Source organism: Sebastes umbrosus, chromosome 3 (assembly GCF_015220745.1).
Source record: "Sebastes umbrosus isolate fSebUmb1 chromosome 3, fSebUmb1.pri, whole genome shotgun sequence".
Classification (NCBI taxonomy): domain Eukaryota; kingdom Metazoa; phylum Chordata; class Actinopteri; order Perciformes; family Sebastidae; genus Sebastes; species Sebastes umbrosus.
The window spans coordinates 27,074,310-27,095,751 of record NC_051271.1 but is presented as its reverse complement, the minus strand read 5'-3'; the positions used below and the strand labels follow the sequence as shown (position 1 = coordinate 27,095,751).

The following is a 21,442-nucleotide window of genomic DNA, read 5'->3' as shown; positions in this document are numbered from 1 at the left end:
CTGGAGCATCCTCTGTTGGCACCCCCGCTCAAGTGAGAAAACTTAATTTTATTTTATTAAGTTTACTTATTTAAAATGTACGTAGCGGCTGAGGTAGAAATGCTATAATTTTTTTAAAATGCTGTTATTGTTCTCTGCTAGAGATGCTCATTTTGAAAGATGTTCTTAACCGATAACCGACCCTCGTTAACCGATTATTAACCGACAAGGTTTGTGCCTCGCATGCAGCTGTGTACCAGCTGTAGGAGCACAACAGATATTCGTTGACGGGAGTCCCCAGTTCACCCGTCCGGGAGCGTTAACTTAGCAGCTACGATGCTGCGTGTTGTATCGCGGACACGCCGCCACTTTCCCAGTAAAAGTCTCCACCGCACATTTAGTTTAGTTTAGCAGGTTGTCAGATGTGTGTCTGCCCGGCGTTACGATACTTTGTCTGTCCGGCATAACTTTAGCGAGTGTCCAACAGTGTGTGTATTTGTGCTACGTTAGCAGCTCTAGTATTGCCGGAGGCTTTGTGCTCGTCGCCGCACACGTAGTCTGTGTAACTTTAGCGAGTTTCCAACAGACCGTGTGTTCGCAGTGAGTATGAGGTTGTTGGTGGCGTTATAGAACGTAGGTATAGCAGTGTGTGTACAGTATATTTGTCGGTGAATAAATGCTACGAAACTACAACTCTTTCGCTCCGCTCAAGCGAGCCAGAGACCAGAGCCAACTTCCTGTATCCTGCAACTCCGGCTCCGCCTCTTAAGGTGGGCTGTTAAGGTGGACCAGCTTTTCTCCTTAAAGAGACGAGCTGCTCCTCTCAGCTTTTGAGCTAATTATTAACATTTCTTTTAACCGATAGCGTTAATCGGTTAAAATGCTTAATGTCGGTTGACGGTTAAATGGTTAATTATGGACATCCCTATTCCTGCCTGTGTGTCCTGCACATTCTAAATACTTGACTATTTGAAAGGATTTCTATTTGGTTTGCTATTACCAGTGGAGAACATGGATGTATAAAGATAGCTGGATACAGCATTGGAGGCGGGCTCGCATTCATTCCTATGAGAGTTGCTCAGTGGCGCATGAAGCCAAAACGGCTTGACTGCCGAGTGATAAAGTACCCGGAACTGCTGGCGATCTTCTGCAGTCATTGGGCCCATAGAGCAGGCGGAGTAGCGTTTTCTTTAACTCCACCTCCCAGCCCGGGGTCCAGCCTCTGTCTGGGTCTCATTCACATGAACGGAGGAAGGTAAATAAATAGGATTCAGCTATTTGTGCATTTTACAACTTTTAGGACCTAATGATTTAAATCAGGGCTATTCAAGTGTTCATACTGGGAAGTTGATTCACCTAAAAAAAATTATCCGCTGAGCTACAGACGTCTCTTTCCCAATGTAAGTCTATGGGAAAAAGTATTTTTGGGCCCAATGGCATCACATGACTGACTAACTATGTAGTTGTACCACCGTTTGGCCACTATGAAAATTTGTATCAACGCCCAGTGCTCTTCCTGGGTGCTCGGTAGAGAAGCGAGAAATTAAGCCAATGCGGAAGTTTCTTAACCTTGCATTCATTCTAATAGCCAGCAGGGGGCGACTCCTCTGGTTGCAAAAAGAAGTCTGATTGTATAGAAGTCTATGAGAAAATGACCCTATCTCTCACTTGATTTATTACCTCAGTAAACATTGTAAACATGAGTTTATGGTCTCAATCGCTAGTTTCAAGTCTTCTTCAATACAGCATGATGTTCATTTAGCAAATTATGGTCCCATTTAGAGTCAAATAGACCATAAAGCAGGGTACCCTTAAGGGCGGGGCTACCTTGTGATTGACAGGTCGCTACCACGGCGTTGTCCGGTCTGGGAGTTGTCGGTGTTTTTGTCTTACAACTTTAACCCTTTCACAGTGTGTTTTCAGTTCATGAAAGTTAATTCTAACCCTTTTGGTTGCCTGGTTGTGCTAAGCTCCACCCTCCTCTCACTTCTGGCTTCAAAAAAACACAACATGGCAACGGCTAAAAAACAACCAAATGCCAAACTCGAAGCTTCAAAACAGTAGTCCATAAACATATGGGTGACGTCATGGTGAGACACTATGGTTATTACTCATGGATCATTTTTGCAAGGTATGGTACTGCAAGAGAGTAGTGGTAAAACAGGAACCAGACCCCGGCGGTCTAGTTAGATGAAGAGCAGCAGGTGACAGGTGCTCTGACATGTCATGAAGGTAAGCACCGGCAACACCTTCTACTGTGATTATCATTCTGAAAACCATTTGTGCCCCGCCTACCTCACAGTACACACAGTGCAGTTTTTAAAGTGACATCAGCACTCCAAACTCACTAGTTTATGCTCACCAGCCGTAACGTACTGTAAACACAGAATACAACACTTAAATGGTGATTATGGAACTAAAGGTCGAGGCAGTACGGAGGACATAAACCAGTATACTCTCGCACACCAAACGCAAACAGTGACATCTCCCAACTGGACGAGCACATATAAATATAATTGATTAGTCAGAGAGGTGGTTGAGGACAGCCCTAATGCACACACACACACACCTCACATCTTTTCTCGCTGTCTCAGTCACTTCATCTCAAACAAATCATGGCTCCCCAGGCTCTCAGCATTATGCCCACACCTCTGGATGGTGTGACATAAATATTCCTCCCCCGTCCAGCAGGAACCCTGAGTGCTGCTGGATTCTCTCTCTTGTCACACTATGTTTGTCAGCCAGTAGTGATGCTCTTATTATCGCGCTGCATCTTGTTTCTGTGTCTGTGCTGCAGGGACATGGCCACAGTGCAGCACCAGTCGTTTGCATGTTGGCTCATTAATATCCCATAATTGGGAATGTTTGTGAACATTTGGACTGAGAAAGAGGGTCAGCTGAGGAGTAAAGCAGTAAAGCTAGGTTTATTAGGTATGCACCGTTCCGACTTTTTTATCTCGATACCGATAGCGATACCCTCAGGTATCGGCCGATACTGAGTACTAGGGGTGGAACGGTTCACAAAATTCACGGTTCGGTTCATATCACGGTTTTGGTGTCACAGTTTTCGGTTCGGTTCGGTTTGGTATATTTGTTACAGCGAGGAGGTCATGTTCTGATTTCAACATGCTTTTCATTTATTTGGCAAAAAATAAGTTAACAAACGTTTGCCTTAACAAAAGTGTGGCTTACGTACGGAACATAAACACTTCTTCATTGTCAAATCTTAATTGAAAGAATAGGTCTTCTACAGTAGTTAGTGCAAACGAAAAATGCAGCTTTGTTATTTTCATATAAATATGTAATTATAAACTAAGGCCATCAACATAAATTGAAGCATAAGCTCAACCAGAACTATACTAAAAAAAAAAGAAGAACAGTTTAACATGTCTCAATTCCCTGATTATCAGCTCTTAATTGAAAGATTTGTTTTTCCACTCAAAGTGCAGTATTTGGAGGAATACGGTTGGATTTCTGTGCCACTGTGTTATTTAAAAATAACTGATAAATATAAAACACATTACAGGGATTGTTCTGCTGGAATTACTGTGTTGCTTAAGTGTTGGCGAGAGGGAATATTATAGTGCGGCTCAAGTAACGTTACGTTAATCATATGCTGAAATCGAGCGTCCTCCACGACTGCATAAGGCTGCATATCTTTCACTATAAACCTCCCCGATGATTTAGTCATGTTTTGCCGCTAGCATAAACCACACAGGTTGCACAGTGCTTACACAGTTGCCGTTTTATCCACCACTTTTTTTCCGTCATTTTCATAGGTAACACTAAATCCGTAATGCTCCCATACAGCAGAGCAAAACGATGCTGTTGGATCCTCTAACTGTACTTTATCATGTCCACTCGCCATTTTCTTAACTGACTGACAGCCGCACTCGCCACTTAATCCGTGAATGGGGCTGGGTCACCCTTCATCAACACATGCGCAGTAAAATCTGGTCTGCACACGCCAAAATTGAGCCAATAGCAACACACGACCGCGTCTTCAGTTACACTGCGCATGTGTTAAACCCCATACCTCAAGACCCATGTCCGCCCATGTCCCAGCCTCCTTCAATAGGCCTTGATTTCTAGTGTGACAATAAATAGGAGCCTTACTCTACATGAAAACAAATACACAATCGGCCTCATAACTTATTTCAAATGAACTGAACAATTCATACACGTCCCGAACCGTGACTAGTGAACCGAACGGTTCTGATTTTTTACCTGAACCGTTTCATCCCTACTGAGTACCGATACCAGTGTTTCATTAATAAACTGCATGCCTCACTCTGTGGAAGGGACTAGATCGGGCTTGACTTAAACATCGCTCTCCTAACTTTGTAAAACAAAATGTAACAAATAAATATATAGATAAAATTTTACTGAATTGTATTAAAATAATAACTGGTACACCTGCAACTTGGTAAGACAGGAATGACAGATTGGTCAAAACTTCCAATACATAATGTATATTGTATACAAACATAGACTTGAATTAAATAGATTGGCCCCATTGTCACCAATATCCAATCCAGCTATTTGAGTCAGTATCGGCCCGAAATCCGATCCGGTATTGGTGCATCCCTAATGTTTATGCTCGCCGTAGTGTCCCCGGTGTGTAGTCCAACAATGACGTCATCACGTAGCTTGTGTCAAGCGCGGAGGCACCTCAAGATGTCGTGGCGCTTGGTAGTGCACCTCCAGATTTTTATAACTAGTAACTCTTTTCAGACATGACTACCACTAATACTGCTAAAAGCAAATAACTTAAATTAAAAATTAAAATATTGAATACATTTTTACAATTTTTTTGTCTCAGGTTTGTAGAAAGTCGGCCAATTCGTTTTTTAAATGCTCTAAAAAGGATTTCTTAAGAATGCTGCAAAGGGACGTCAGTTTCGGTTAATTTTGCTTTTGATAGCCCATCATGATACACCCATCAACTGGGAACTAACAGGTTAATTTTTTAGGAAAAGGTGCTTTCCTTTTGAACCTGCACGCCATTGACTCAGTGAGCTATGGTGCTGCATTTTGAAGCGCTATATCCATTGAATTTTAATGTTTTGTGTTGTAAAAGTCTTGCTCTTTATTTTATTTTCTGTTGGCTTTACTGAAGCTTATTGTTGCATTTTGATCAGGTCACGAGTGCTACCGATCGTTGTCAGCTGATATCCTTCTAAATAGTTTGATCGGTGGTCTCTATAAAAGCCGATCATAAGAGCCGTTCAGATGACTCATTGATTCTGTATTGAAACCTTTACTTTTTTTCCTCGCCTGCTCTGGTAAACCGTTGAAATCCTTGATCCTGCCCTTTGAGTAAATATTTGCCAGCCGATTTAAATTGTTTACAGGATATTAAATGTTTCAACCATCGTTTCAATATATTTGTTGTTCCAAATATTTCACTCCTTTCTTTACAGGGATTGTATAAAGGCATTAAAGTATGTCCGTTAGTATTTAATATGAGAGATGAGTTTACAGTTAATTGTTTGGTCTATGGCGTTCTTCCGGTAACACTGGTTACACTCGTCTTGCTTCTTCACAGAATGTTTTGTTTGTACGCCCCATGGCGTTTTGGAGAATACTGCAGTGAACGGGTTGAACATAAACGCCTTTCCAATCCAATGTGGCACACTCTTAAACATCTCTAAAATCTGATCAGATCAAATTAATCTTATTTTTATTTTCTCTTCCTCCTCTCCTAGATCTGGGGTCACTATCCTGGGATGATTTGGAGAATGACCTTCCAGATGAGTTGATTCCTAATGGAGGAGATCTGAGCCTGATGGCTGGGATGCCTTCAAACGTTGGAGCAGCACCTGGAGCTGGTGGGCCCGGTGGCGCCCCTGTTGTACCGGATGCAGCCGCCAAGCACAAGCAGCTCTCAGAGCTCCTTCGAGCAGGTAGCACCTCCGGTATCACGGGTGCAGGGCTGAACTCAGCGAGCCCTCAGCCAGGCGGTATGGGGCCTCAGCTGGGCACACCACTGAGAAAGAGCCCCCTTGGCCAGGGTTCCCCCAACAACCACCCGTCCCTCCAGGCCCAAAAAGCAGGAACACCAACTGGAGTAGCAGGACAGAACAACAACAATAATACTGCAACAATGGGCTTGAACACAACAGGCTTCAACCAGGCCATGATTAACAATAGCCAGGGCCATGCTGGCCTCCTGGCCCAGGGAGGGCAGCCCCAACCCGGGCAGGTGATGAATGGTGGTCTCATACCTGAAGCTGGGAGAGGACGGGGAACAGGGGTGGCAGGCATGCAGTACCAGGGGCCGACAATGCAGGGAGCAGCTCCTGGACCAGGAGGAGCAGGGAGTGCATTGGCAGAAACCCTCACCCAGGGAGGGCAGCAGATGGGGGCTCAGGCCACCCTCGGTGCAGCCCAGCAGGCAGGCAACATGAACAAGGTGAGTCACACACCCATTTTACTTCACCAGTCTTTTAAATATAGTCTTTGTGCATTTTGAGACGAGAGTGTACGGAGGCATACATGGAACATGTTGCTGCTTGATTCATTATTTGCACAGATTTATCAATTTATGTCATTCTTAGGATGTGTGGATGGTGGATAGAAACCATATTCATCAACCATGATGAAGATTGTCGGTCGGTGTTTTAGTGTGACGGTGCTGCGAGTTCTCTTTCCTCCTTCGATGCTCAACTAATCCAGACTAACATGTTAGTCAGTCAAAATGATCTTGTTCTGTCTCACCCAGCAACTTTGAACTGAAGTGGAGCCTTACAGGGCTCCAACGCAATACGGAAATTTATGGAAAAGTATGGAATTTGATTTTAGAGACTTTTAGAGACTTTTAGAAACTATTGCTCCTATCCTGTTTTCTAAAATATAAAATTCAGAATTTGATCATACAAGCAGCAAAGTATTTTTCATGGTGTTTGGAGCAGCAAGTGCAGCCAAAATGTTTACCACTGTGTGAGAGTACACGCGGGCCAGACAGAGCTTGATGTTGCCAAAAGTAAGGCAAGAAGAAGGTTATGGCGTACTCCTCTATGCCTGTATGTCACAAATCGGGCAGGCGCGGCCATATAGGCGAACTAGGCAATTGCCTAGGCCGGCACTTTGGCAAGGGCGGCGTAATGTAGGCTAACAATTCATGAGCAAAATTACCATAATTAATACCAATAGCAGTAACTGCAGGATTACAGCACAGAGCGGATCGCTGTCTGTCAGTGTGGAAAACTGATTTGCTCTCATATTATTGGCTGGCATGACTACAGAGATGCATGTTCTCATATGATTGGCTGGCATGACTACAGAGATGCAAGTTTTTTTTACTGCAGTGACATAGCAGAATTTAAAAGCACCTTGTGGAGTTTTCACTGTACACAAACAAGGTTTTTTTTTTTTCAGCCAAAAGATACGGTGTCTTGAAAACCACGGAAAATCCAACATGTTAAATGATTTTCCTATTTCCGTAAAACACTTTCAAAGGCTTTAAATGTTTTTTAAACCAGTTTTGTTTAAATAGACTTCCCCCATTCTCTCCTCGAGAAGTATGTTTCGCATTGCCCTTGGCATGCATCCTTCTGCGTGTGCTGTGAGCATGAGGTACAAACAATATGGCAACCCTTTCATTAAACATTGCTCTGCAGCATCACTAGTGGTCACAAACTCCACAGGGTATCTTTTAACTTTTTTTGTTTTGCCTTTTGTTTTTTCCTCCTCTTTTTCTTTCCAATTTGCTATGGTCAAAGGAAGTGTACTGTGGTCCCGGTCACTGCTAACTCCACTATTGGTCTGACGAGGGTGTAGACAGCTATGTGCTTCTTCTGATAATTCATGTTGTCATCAAATTTGAACGTAACTACTTGTTGCTCTGCCTCTGACAACATCTACAGTTATATGGCAAACAAGTGATGTTGATAGGTTTTCATTGTAGGGACCCACAGGTGGTCATTTGAGTTGGTCCCCAAGAAAACTGGTGTTTTTGACAAATTGCAGACGTTAAACTTGCGTTTGTTATATTAATTGATATGGTTATAATTATGGTTATATTCATGTATGTTGAAAATGTATCTGGAAATTAAACAAATAAAATCCCAGACATGAAAACTTTATTTACAAAACATTATACAAGTCAAATGTGATATAATAAGAACATTAATTGAGTCAGAAATTAGGTGAAAACATCATAAACATGAAACTTGACTAAGACAGTAGTAAAAAGCTGTCCTCTGAACATCTGGTGATAAGATAAAATGACAAATATGTTGCAGCAAAGGCATTTAGTCTTGTTGCCCCCCCACATCCCTGCCCAGCATAGCGAACAAGAGTAGATGAAGAAAACAACTTTAAAACAGCTTTGATGCTCACAGTAGGACTATAACAGTGTGAAAATGGCCAAGGCCAGATTCAAGTGCAATCCACATGTTCACATATTACGTCGTTGGTATGAGAGTAGCATAAAGTGTGGAAAAGTGTAACGAATGTGTGGATGAGTGACAGAGAGAGTGAGAGAGATGTGGACTATACATCATAGTCTACAGACTCAAGAAAGCATCTCTGTTTGGTACAGATCTCCACCAAAATCACACCATAATCATTCCAATATGTTTTTAACGAAAATGAGAATAATGATGTAAAAATGATCAGTACCCCTAATATCGCTAATCATATTTCAATTTCAATATCTGTCAAAATAATCGCAATTAGATATTTTTTCAAAATTATTCAGCCCTACTCTGCAGTGGGCAGAAGTATGTTTCACATCGCCCCTGTACTTGTGGCATGCATCCTTGTGCATGTGCTGTGAGCATGAGATAACACACACACCCACACGCACACACACACTTACTTACTTCTGATATTAAATGAATGTGGCGCCTCTGGTTATCAGGGTATAAACAGGATGTGTCCGCTGGTAGGGCCCTGAGAATAAACATTACATTTTTTCCCAAATTCTGTTTTCCGTTTTAATTTTTCTGAATTCTATGTTTTAGGATTGAAGCACATTTTGTCATCAGAAAAGTGTCTAATCATGTGGTCGATAAATAAAATGTCAACAATTCATAAGAATTTTTTTGTAAATATGATGTAATATGTTTCTCTATATTATTTTACTATATTATTTTTTATCAATGGAATTGCTTCAATGTAGCTAAAAAAAAACAACAACATTCCGTCCTTTTGTAAGTTAAAGTGCTTTAGATTTAGCTGTTGGTGTCGAATTCCTCAGGTTTTCCTCAGGTGACCCCTCCCCTAGGTTTCCCCTCAATCCATGTCTTATACCAGGATATGCCTACACAATAGCGAAAGCGGGCGCGCAACGGGGTGCTCCATGCGCAAAGTCGCAACGGCGGTGGTGTTTTTTTACTCCGACCCAACCTAGATTGAATATCCTACTGCGAGGTCGGGCAGCAGTTGTGCTGGGAAAGTCCGACGACATGCTAGACTTTCTGTCGGGACGTCCCAGACGCGGTTTCGGTTGACGTGTACTATGACACACTACACGAGATAAAGCGATCGATTGTTGCTCATTTATGGTTCCGGATCCGAGTCGACACCCTACGACGGCCGTGTCGGGCTATAGTCTGAACTGGCCATTACACTCTCATTGGCTGTAGCTCCTTGACAGGTCACACATTAAGCCTGCTAGGTGATGCATCATCGAGCTTCTCGGCTCATGTCTTTGAACAGCGAGCACCAAGCCAACCAATTTGCCTCTGATGTGGGGCTTTTGTCTGGAAACTCCAAAAACTGTGTGTGAGCAGCAGCTGAGCTCACTCTCGGTGAAACACAGACACAAAGCAGAGAAGAGAGGCAGCATGCCCGTAAATGAAACCAAAACATAGCATTTTTTACTGTTATTCGGCTTAGGTACTGTGAAGAAACGCTCATAATGGCAGGGAAATCCCAGATTTCTATAAATTGCATCAACATTTTTGCAAATTCCACGCTATTCTGCATTTTACAGCTTATTCCATTTTATCATCCAATTCCGCAATTTGGTCTGTTTTTCAGGCTCTTGGCTGAGTATATACAGTAGCCGGTTGTTTTTTGAATTTTTTTCTGAGCGGTTTTTGACATTTTATTTTGCTAATTAATGGTCTGCCTCTGAAGAACAAGTGAGAGTCGCTGGTCAGCAGTCCAGCAACGGCAGAGAGCGACAGTGTGGCCACACACACCTGGGCACATATCAACCAACCCTACCCCAGTCCTCATACTAAGAGTTGAGCCACGGTCTGCATACAGTGGTTCATTTTTGAAATACATTTGTGTGTATGGGATAATTGCTAGTACTCAGCTTTTTGTAGCTCTTAATTGGCTGGTTAATGAGTGTGGAGATGCTCCATGACCGACCATAACACCACTCATGCTTTGTCTCAAATGACTTGGCCTGCACTCCAAATTGCTGCTTTTATGCACGTGCGGTGTGTGCATGTGTATCTGTACACTCTGCTGGTTGCTCCGTTGGTTCATGTGTACAGTCTTCTCTCCCTCTAGGTGCTCTGATTGTTCAGAAATGATATGTACACTCCACACTTGGCAGCTCTTGCATTTGGCAAGGTGTTAATATAGACACTGCTGTCAACTGTTCAGTCATTTTTATGAGTCTTGGGACTCTAAATGATATGCGTGTGCGTGGTGCCATTGGCTGCTTATATGTAAGCTTGCCACCAATGTGGTTTCACAGGAAATCGGTAGGAAGCCATCTATTTTACTGGCTGTGTCAGAGCCAAGACACTGAAGCCGTACGTAACCACAATACATACACAGATGCTGCAAGCTAGTCGGGAGACACTAGGAGAGATAGTGAATGTGTGTTTCGAGATTCATTCTCAAATATAGTGTACACATGCTTTAACCACAAGAAAGATTAAAAGCTGATGTGGAAGCACGGCTGTCAGCATTTGCAGGAAAAGGTGTGTGTGTGTGTGTTGTTAGCTTAGGCGGTCTCCTGTGATTATCATGTCACCAACAGCTCTAGAGATGAAAACCACTAGACCAAGTCTTTGTGTGTGGCTTCCTGTATTGTACTTTAATCGTAGGTTAAATCTCTTTCTGGGCATTTGTGTTGGCTAGAGGCCGCAGTCACTCCTTCCCGCCCCATGCTCCTTTGTTATTGTATATGCATGAACACTCCCCTCGCTTTCTCTGGCTCATTGAATGGCTGCTTGCCCTGTCAGTCACGTAGGGGAAAGACGGGTATTGTAAACCACTTAATCAGTTAGAATGACAGAGGGCGAGTGCAATGGGGAAGAAGGAGGGTGGGCAGCTCAGCTGAATAGTCCGGCCTGGCAGCAGAGCATTGAGATGATCGTTGGCAACTGTCCTGCCTGCCGACGTGTGGAGTGTGTCAGTGAGTGGGGGACTGAATGGGAAGAGCGAAGCAGAGGGGGGTGTGCGTTTGTGTGTGTGTGCAACTGTGTGTGTCCGCCTGCTCAGCTGTGTTGAAAGGCTGCCAGTGTCTGGTCGACTCAGCTGGGTCTTTTTTATCTGGTCTGTTGGAGCGGTGTCAACAGCCTGAGGGGATACAGCCTGGCCTGGCATGGCAGAGTCTGGTCTGGTCTGGTCTCCCAGCAGCTCTGTGGACGAGAGAACGGCAGCAAGTTGATTAGTGTGTGTATAGCATGGCACTAACAAGGATTCTATTCCCCTTGGTGCCTCACATTTTAATGTATGCTGTCATGGTTCTTGCTGAGGGTGGGCGATGCGGGTAAACTCATATATTTGTCATTTTACACCATCTTTTAAATAGGGTTGCACCGATCAATCGGCCACTGATCGTTATTGGTTTATATTTTTCCAAAATGGTTTGATCGGTGGACCCTATAAAGGCCGATCAGGAGAGTCGATCACATGATGCAGCAATTCTGAATTGAAACATTTTTAATAGCCTACTTATTTGCCTGCTCTGCCCAGTGCGGTAATTTCATTCATTGCACAGACTGATTTTTTGGGATTCACATGCGACACATTTGTCACACTATACAGCCCTGCTTAAATCAAAGTACCTGTCTCACTGAGGCACAATTCCTGTGAATCCAACATTGCCATGAAGTAGTCCTGCTCATTGATTTGCAGCATTGACACCAACGTCTGAATACAACCATAGATATTAAAGGCAGAGCTACCTCAGTATCCATATAAAGATCTGATGGTTAACAGACTTTTAATTTCTCACATAGAGCTGGGCAATATGGTTGGTGTCCGGGTCATGATATGTATTCAAATATTTTTACAGTATTGACATTTATCACAATATAGATGAATACAAAGCCACGGAAAATAAAAAAGTTGAAAATCTCACGGTTGAAGTTCCTGAGGAAGTTAATTTATGAGCCTTAATTAGCTGAAAACGTTTTAATCTTTTTAATTTGCTATTTTAATTGCTCAGCCCAACCGGATCTTGAGACCAGGCCTGCCAAGTTATGTTTATTACCTGTCAAAGTGGCTAATGGAAGAAACACTTTGCCAAGAAAGAACAGCATTTATCTGGTGGCTACGTAACCTACGTACTGCAATGTTAGCAATGTTTTTAACTGTGTTGTTTATGGTGGTTCCACTGGTTGCAAACTCTACTACCGACTAGCTTGAGAAGAGAAGGGAGGCGGTGGAGGAGGAGGAGAAAAGGTTTGAAATGTTTCTGCAGTCGAGGGCTGTAGAAGTCAGTCCTGCCAATAGCTGGTGTCATGCTGAGCTGTCATGGTGCCAGAGCATGGCCTGGTTTAGACCAAACCAAGCACAGTCATCCTGGCACAGCTACGATAGGGCCTGCATGGACAGAGGGGGTCTTGTAGTGACAAATTGGCATTGAAATGAAGGCAGAACCTTTGTTGGCACGTTTGTGCCGTTTTGACAAATGTAGGTGAATAATAACTCCCAAGTAAACCATAATCCGTCTGAACATCCAGACTTCTAAAAATAGCAATAGTAGTAGTAAACTGTGCCTGTTTGCTGTTGAGGAACAGTGCTGAGTCTGATTTAATGGCGCCCCATCATTTTCAAATAGATGTTCGCTGCTAGTAAGAAAGCAGTCGGATGTAAATGAGCAAACAACAAACTGGTGGGACAGGGAGAAACACATAACATACATTTTTTTGCTGGACCGCAGAGGCCAGCCCTACAAACGCAAAAGTCTGTCACTGAGTGACTGAGTGATGAAGTTACACGATTGGTCGGCTGAGCGTTGGAGTTTACTCATTGGCCGTTTCAAGATGAAAAGGCTCGGAACAGCCTGTCCAGCGCGTCGCGTGCAGCTCCCAAAACTCTCTGACCAAGCTCTTAATCAGGCCCTACAGGATTCAGGGCTATTAAATAGATTTTGCTGTCAGTCTGTGAAACTAATGCTGCTAAATTAATTATATTAACTTTTATTATGATATGTCTGTCTTTCCAGATGGGCCTGGGTAGCAACGGGGTTCCTTTTGTGGCCCGGCCCTACGGTCAAGGAGCCACGGGGCCCGGCCAACAGCTAAACCTTCAGAAGCAGCTTCAGAACAAGGCTGCCCTCGCCAACAGCCTGCCACCCTTCCCCAGTGAGCTCAAAGGGGCCGCTGTCACTAGCAAGCCAAACATGGTTAGTGCCTGTTACACATATTGAGACATTACCATATAGATACTAACACAGATGTTTTTAGACACATGTCCAGACACATGCATTTCACTCAATATTGCAACACCACTCATGGAGGTATGAACAGTATACTGTACTGTTTGAGTATAATATTTAAAAGTTACCACTTTATCATTGACAAAAAAAACTATTGCAGTGGCCATTAGATATTATAAGTATTACTAAACATGCATGATTTGCAAATTTGTGTCCGACCCTTAAACTCCAACAATGGACCGCGTGTAATCAAGGTTTCAGAATGAACCATATTCTCAAATGAATAACTTTTGAAGCTGAAATGAATGTATTATAATTTTCATTCAGGGATACCAGAACTTTTGGAATGATTTAAATCTTGAATTGATTCATGATAATTGCTAGTTGACCGACTATAATTGGGTGAATAATTTGCTCTTTTAGATATAACTTTATTGAAAGGTTTGACAATCGCCAAGAACCGTGAAGAAAAAATACAAAAAACGTTTGAAGTCCAACAGAAATTAAATTATGTCTTTTTGCTTTGCTACAGCATACATATCTGCTCTGTCCATCACTTGTTTGTTCTCATTTGTGAAAAAAATCAGAAACTAAAAGGGAGAAATTGTTTGATGTTTTCGGTTTCATGATGTCGTCCCCTAATTTTGCATTAATTTGACAGACTACCATTGCGGTATCAGTGTACGTAGATGGAGACCTTATTTCAATACAGCCAATCAAATCTTGTATGAAGCAGTAACGTCGGTGTTCTGTCATAGGCAGACAGTCACACTATATCGTTTGAGCATTACTAATCCAGTGTTTCCCATTAATGACCTACAGTCTAGGTTGGCCAGCCACAGTTTCATAATGAACCGTATATATTTTTACATTTCTCAAGGGGTGGGGTCTGCGTCTGGCCAGGGGATCCAACTCCGAAGTTCAGAGACGGCTGCTCAGTGTGGGAGGATCCGCTCCCCGGTGCTGGCTGGCCCTTGCCGGGCACATTTTCCCAATGTTGGTGCACTGCAATCGGCTCTAGGTTGGCTTGGAAAGACCTGGGGTGAAGGTGGCTTGTGGCTCCGACTGTTAGCTTTACAGCACCCCTTGCTCGTACCTCATGCTTTCCGGGGCTGTGGACTTTGTGCTAGCTGCGTTCTGTCTCCCTGTGGGGTTGGATGGGGCTCCCGGCGCAACTCTCTACAGTGTGAGGTTGTAGCGATGTCAGCAACCCACTCGACCTGTATTGAAACCCCGTCTCGTTAACCATGGGTAGTGGGTGTGACTTTTTTGCAGTGTCATCACCGTTCATATCTATACAACTAATGAGTTTATGATTAAATTGTTCACTGGAGCACAAAATTGTTTATCTTGCCTCTTAGTTTAGCTCTCAAAGTGCACCAGATTGATGCATTTAAATCTACAAAATTTAGGGTGAATATTCCTGTATTTATTCATATTGCAATATATATGGCTGAAAAAAAATTCATTTTTTTCCAATATCGTGCAGCCCAAGGTCACACTGATGCAGACAACAGCCTGCTATACAACAAGAAAGCCACAGAATCTGAACAACAACCATATTAGCTTTCATTACATTTCATACATTAGCAAGTCTCCTTCTTATCTGACTTACAAACATGAACACAAGTCTTGTTCCGCACCTTGGCTTGTTGAACGAGCGACCACCAACAACATGCTGTCTGCCCCCTGACATGTAGGCTACAGCACTTTGACTCCCATTCACTACTGTGTAACACCAGCTCTGTGGCAGCCTGCCAGCTGCTGTCAATCAAACACAGACACCAACACTCACGTCGAGCCGGCTGAGACCAAAATGAGTATTTCTGATATTTCCCCAAAGACCTTTTTTTTCCTTCCCTTTTGATAATAAAAACTATTAACAATACATTTAAAAAACACAATGATATTATTTTTGACCACAAAGGAGGATAACTAAATGTGATTTCAGTTAACTATTAAAACGTCATAAACTATCAGAGGGGCAGCCATGAAGGCCACTGAACAAATACAGAGGCTGATTTGCCACATAAAGAAAAAAATGTCTGGATTTTAAACAGGTCATGTCTCACTTCAGATAAAGTGATTAAAAATGAGTGCAGCTCCTGATGTTAAACACGTTCGTAATGGTGCACGGGGGGAAAATGATCAAGTGAGCTGGCGCATCATGACATTTTTTAGGACTGGTGAAAATATGTACTCTCTCGCATTTAGTTTTTTACTCTTCAATAAAGATCAGCCTTGTCTTGTACTTAACAACCTTAAAGTGACAGCAGGCAGTATATATTTGTGGCATCATTGGGCAAAAATTCCATAATAACCTTTCAGCATATTATAATTCAAGTATTTTGAGAGAAAACTAGACTTCTGCACCTCCTCATGGCTCTGTTTTCAGGCTTTAGAAAATCTAGCCCGTGATGGGAGACTTTGACCAATCACAGGTCATTTCATTGAGAGAGCGTTCCTATTGGCTGTGCTCCAGTCATGGGACCGGAACTTGGCATTCCTTCACCAGATTTCACAATGGCGGCAGCTTCACAAACTTTCTCATTTTACAGCTAAACGGTGCACTACAAGATGTTTCTGAAAACATTTGAGGAGAGAAACAGGCATTAACGTAACTTAATATTGATTCATATTTGTTCAGCGCTGCCTAGTTTGACCGTTTGGTCGAAGTTTGCGAGTGATTGACAGCTGGCTCTCATAGAAGGCAGCTGGACAGCGGACCTGAGATCAGCTCTTACTGCTTGTTTTCCTCCGGTATGTGAAATCCTTCAGATGCCGTTAGGAGCTAGGGAGGACACTGAGGCACATGATTTTTTTTCAGGTTACCTGTCTCATGTACTACTGTCACGATATAGCATTTTATAAAAATAACCTTTTTTATTCATATTTGCTCCAATCTCGCTACTTCAGCTTTAAGTGACTGACAAGAATTTGCCTCTACAATTGTGGTATCGACAGCCCTGCCAGCAAAAATTATTTTAACCCATTCTAACTTTGACATTTGTCATTTTCTTTTGTCAACCATGCAGCAGCCCCAGCAGCAGGCAGCGATGCTCCCGCTGGCCGGCGGCGGAGGTGTGGCAGTGTCTTCGACAGGCCCCACAGCCGACCCAGAGAAGCGCAAGCTGATCCAACAGCAGCTGGTCCTGCTGCTTCACGCACACAAGTGCCAGCGACGGGAGCAGGCCAACGGGGAGGTGAGGGCCTGCGCCCTGCCTCACTGCCGCACCATGAAGAACGTCCTCAACCACATGACCCACTGCCAGGCCGGCAAGTCTTGCCAGGGTGAGTTGGAGCATTTGAAACAATCAGATAATGATTCATGGGGCTGGGAAGTTTGTAGAAGTCAACACCCCTTTGAACTGTTTGAGACTTTGCTGTTGTGTGGTCATATTATTAAAGGGTTAAGACAACATAAACTCAGTTCAGATTAATGCTATTAGTTAAACGGTTAGAAAAATATAAAAAATTGAATGAAAGCTGAGCAAAACTCAAGAGCGGCTTGTCACTTAAAGGAGCATAGCTGGCCCACCTTAAGTGAGCCTGAGCCAGACGTGTTGCTAGCTTCGGCGCTAACTCCTTCACTTTAATCAGCAGGTGGCTGGCAAGACACGGGAGCTTGGCTTGGGTCTTGAGGAGTTGTAGCATTTCTTCACCGACAAATAAATTGTACACGCACTGCTACGTTCACAGCTATAACGTTACAGATAACTTCATATTTATCGTCGTCACACACACACACACACACACACACACACACACACACACACACGGTCTGTTGGACACTCGCTAATGTTATGCCGTGGCTGCATGTGTCCACGACAATACACGCAGTATCATGGCTGCTACAGTAACTCTCCCAGACAGGTGAACTGGGGACTCCGTTATCTGTTTTGGGCATACACTGCAGCTGGTGATAAATGGTGGGTTCAACCTGTTTTTGCATCGGGTTACCATTGCAGCTGGACAGCTTGTTAGGCACTACAACCACAGCACCACTGCATGCAACGCACTAATCTTGTCAGTTAACGGTTAATGAACAGTTAACGAGGGTCGGTGGTCAGTTAGAAAAAAAAATCTAAATTAGCATCCCTAGTTAGTGTCTTTCAACTCTCGTCCCAAACTTGTGCCAAAATGAATTTTCATCCTTCCCGATCCTGTTTTTTTTTCCGGCCCCGGGACGATGGAATGTCGTTAAGCTTGAGACTTGCGTTAATCAATGTTCCTGGCAGGTGTACTCAGAACACTTCGGACAATCTACAATGTTCTGGAGACACACAATTTAAAAAAAAAAACTTGATACAACCTTTGCTACTGAATCAGAGACTGGTTTTGTGCTACTTAAAATAAAAGTCTAACCAAAAGTTGTATTTTAGTCCTTAAAAAATCTTAAATTGTGTTTTTCTGAGCAAAGTTGTGTAGGGTATAAATCAAAGTTTACCATATCAGACATCAAAATTAAAAACTGCCTAATGTATAATGTTTATAAAACCTTTCAGTCATGGTCTGGATGGGTTTTACACCTACCACATTCAGAAAACATAATTAGTGGAAAAAAGTAGTTGAAAAAAGCATCAACACAGACGGGGATTCCCCTAATGGGACAATCCTGTTCATTAGGTGTTAAGAGTGGGCTGTTAATATTATAGGTTGATAACCAAATGACAAATGTAACGCACACAGAATATTCTCATATTTCCAAGTATGGAAAAACGGAGTTAACGGCTAATGAATTTTTACCTTCAAGATCTTCATGACCAGGAAAATGTTTCTCTTGACTCCTCATTGGTCATACCATGTGTCTGTGCCTAATGCAGATTCAGCACATGGGGATTTTCATCTATTCAAAAAACACAACACTCGCCTCCTACCCACTTGCCCACTTGCCGGCTCTGTCTGCTGTCTCTCCCTCCACTATTTTCATTCTCTGCATTGATGGTATTGTGTATTGCTGTCTGCTGTTGAATCACCAGCTGCTGTCCTTCCTGTGTCAGCACCAGCATTGCCGTAATGAAAAATTCCCCTCAAGCTACTCTCATTTAAATGTGTTGGTTTTGTTGGCCCTGGACTTGAATGCTTTAGTAAAATTTCAAGCAAACGCACTCAGAGGCCGAGGTGTGTTAAGTGTGAAGGAGTCTATGTCTCTGCTCCCTGCATGCCAGCTCATTTCCTCTCGCTTCAGGATCGCTGCCTCTCTGTGCCACTGAAATAACCGTGGAGAGAGATTTTGTTTCCTCACACACAGTTATCATCTCTAAGATTTTAGATTTATCTGATGTCTGTGTGTTCATTTTCACCTGAGGGACCTTTGAGTCTGTGGTATGACGAGTGCTTGGATTGGCTTCGGACCTCAGTCTGAGCTCTTTTCTTTGTTCATCACTGCAGGCTGAATCTACAAAAAGCCACCAACATGATCGCCCTGCTATGAAAGAGTCTTTGCCTGTAGTATTGGCGTTCTTACAAAGATAATAAAGTTTAATTGTGTTTATTTGTGCATAGCCCTTGGAGCTTGAAGCCAGATAGTAATTGTATATGGACTAATACTTTGAAGCTAGCGAGGCTGATTTTAGCCTGCTGGTGATTTCTTGTCAGATTAGCTGCTAGCACATTAACTTGGCCACAGACGAAATGAAGCAACTCCATTTTTCAGTCACGCTCCACAAATACGGTATAGTTCCCTTTCCACTGGGCAAAACCCGCTGCCCTCAGAGAGTGGGAATTAGTGCAGTTAGTATGCGTCATATCTTTGGGGTACAACACAGGCACAGTAAAATCTGGTCTGCCCTCGTCGAAATTGAACCAATCGCAAAGCACGGCCACAGCTTACACTGCGCATGTGTCATAACCCATTCCCCAAGAGCTGTGTCTGCCCGCCACCTAGTCTCCTTCAATAGGCCTTACTGCTCTGTTTCGGAGCTCCACACACATCAACACACACAGCGCAGTCAGTCAACAGCTGATCAGAGAGGCCGCAGTGGAGACGAGTTGACAACTACACTCGTTGTTGCTGTAGTAAGTGCAATAAAGTTTTGCAAGAGTAAAGCCAAGATACCTTAATCCTGTTCAACAAGCATAAACACGATGAAACGGTTAAACATGTAGGAAAGCAACGTTTCAATCTGCTCTGTCCGCTGTCTCTCATCCTCCGCTGCTACGTTTACACAAGGAGAGCTCATTAGCTTGGCGGCTAACAGCTAACTGTAAACACGTGTAAGTTATTTAGTTGAGTTGTGAATGACTTTAGTTCCCTCTAGTAAGCCGTGTTTCAGTGTATGTGTCCGGGGAGTTTATTGTGAAGGGAGGAACGGAAGACGTGATGCGCTATTATTGACAAGGGTGCAGACAACGGAGCCTCTGTGTTATTAATTTATTATCTTCATAAAGTATAGGAGCAGCGTAACCCTCGGCTACACAAGACTGAAACTAAAGCTGGTAGTAGGCTGTGTAGTCTGACTGTTTAGGTTAGTTTGTCATGTATCTTACTGGTAAACTGATCAGCTGGCTGAGACAAAGCCCCCCCCCCCCCCACCCCTACCAATCCTAACGTTACCTGCAGCAGTGAGTGACATCAGCAGAGGAGGACAGGAGGACAGAGGACAGGAGGAAGGACTGATACCATAAAAATGGAACTGTAGGGCAAACAACAGCATTGTTTTGCATTTTGTGTCTTTTGAATAAAAAGCTACTTGTTCAGTCATATTTTCATCTTTCAAGTTTATTTAAAATTATTGTTATAATATCGCATCGAGATCGTGAACCCAATATCTTGTATCGTGTATTGTATCGTATCGTATCGTGAGCTGAGTGAATCGTCACACCCCTAGTTTATATGGCAAGTTGTTCTCTTCTAGTTTCGAGCTTAATGTGCTTTGTGTATGGTATTGTTTTCATATAGCAAGTTTTAGCAAGGTTCAGAAAAAAAACTTTCCCAGGAAACTCATGACTACAGATATTTTTTTAAAAATGCAGTGTTAATTAAAGGAATACTTCACCCACAAAAATGACCATTTGTATATCAGTTACTCGCCCCGTGTTACCTTGAATTCTTGAAGAAAACGTGAAAAAAAAGGAAAATTCTCGCATACCTCCACAGTGAACAGAGAATCAAAACAGAGTAAATCTTTGATGAATTGAAGTAAATGGGGTCCACATTTAACCACAGCAAAGCTATATCAAAATCTGTTTACAAACTCTCACACAACTCCTGCAGTATAATAAAAGTCTCATTTACCCAGTCCTTTGCTCAGTACTTCGTAAACACATGCTTTTTCTTTCCCCAAAATTTTACTAATTAAAACACTTCCTCCACTCCCGTCTCTTGCATGGACTCGCAGCACGCATGCGTAAGCAAGAGATGGTAGTGGAGGAAGTGTTTTAAAAAAGACTTGGATTATACTGCACAAGTTATGTGAGAGTTTGTAAACAGATTGTTTATGTAGTTTTGCTGTTGTTAAACCTAGCCTCCATTTACTTCAATTCATCAAGGATTTACTCCGTTTTCGGAAGTCTTCGCATTCCCCGTTCACCGTGGAGGCATGCGAGAAAAACAACGTTTTCTTCAAGAATTCAATGTAACATGCAATGAATAATAGATATACAAATGGTCATTGTAAGGTTGAAGTATTCCTTCAAGTCAGGCAAGGCAATTAATCAAACTTTACCAAAACCAGTAAGATCAAAGAATCATATCTAAATCTTGTCTGTCTAAAGTCTGTCAGTGAGTGTTTATGTCCTTTTTGTGAGTTCTTTATAAACCGAGGAAGTCTTTCAACATGACTGTTTAAAGCAAAGTAATTTACCATGAGTCCAGTCTGAGATACAGAATGTAACTTTGGGGTTGTGAGTACAGATGAAGAGCTGGTACAGAAAACTAAG

The 21,442-nt window shown here is 42.8% G+C and overlaps 1 protein-coding gene across 7 annotated transcripts in view; it reads left to right on the top strand.

Moving 5' to 3' along the window:
- The window catches only part of crebbpa (CREB binding protein a), a 59,244-nt gene that overhangs the window by 14,561 nt on the left and 23,241 nt on the right, over positions 1-21,442 (top strand). For 6 of the 7 annotated variants that reach the window (XM_037763748.1, XM_037763747.1, XM_037763754.1 and 3 more), the window contains 3 exons: positions 5,688-6,394; positions 13,349-13,528; positions 16,597-16,852. In XM_037763748.1, coding sequence (XP_037619676.1) covers positions 5,688-6,394; positions 13,349-13,528; positions 16,597-16,852 — 1,143 coding nt within the window. The remainder of the gene's footprint in view (positions 1-5,687; positions 6,395-13,348; positions 13,529-16,596; positions 16,853-21,442) is intronic. The other variant, XM_037763753.1, reaches the window with a different exon arrangement.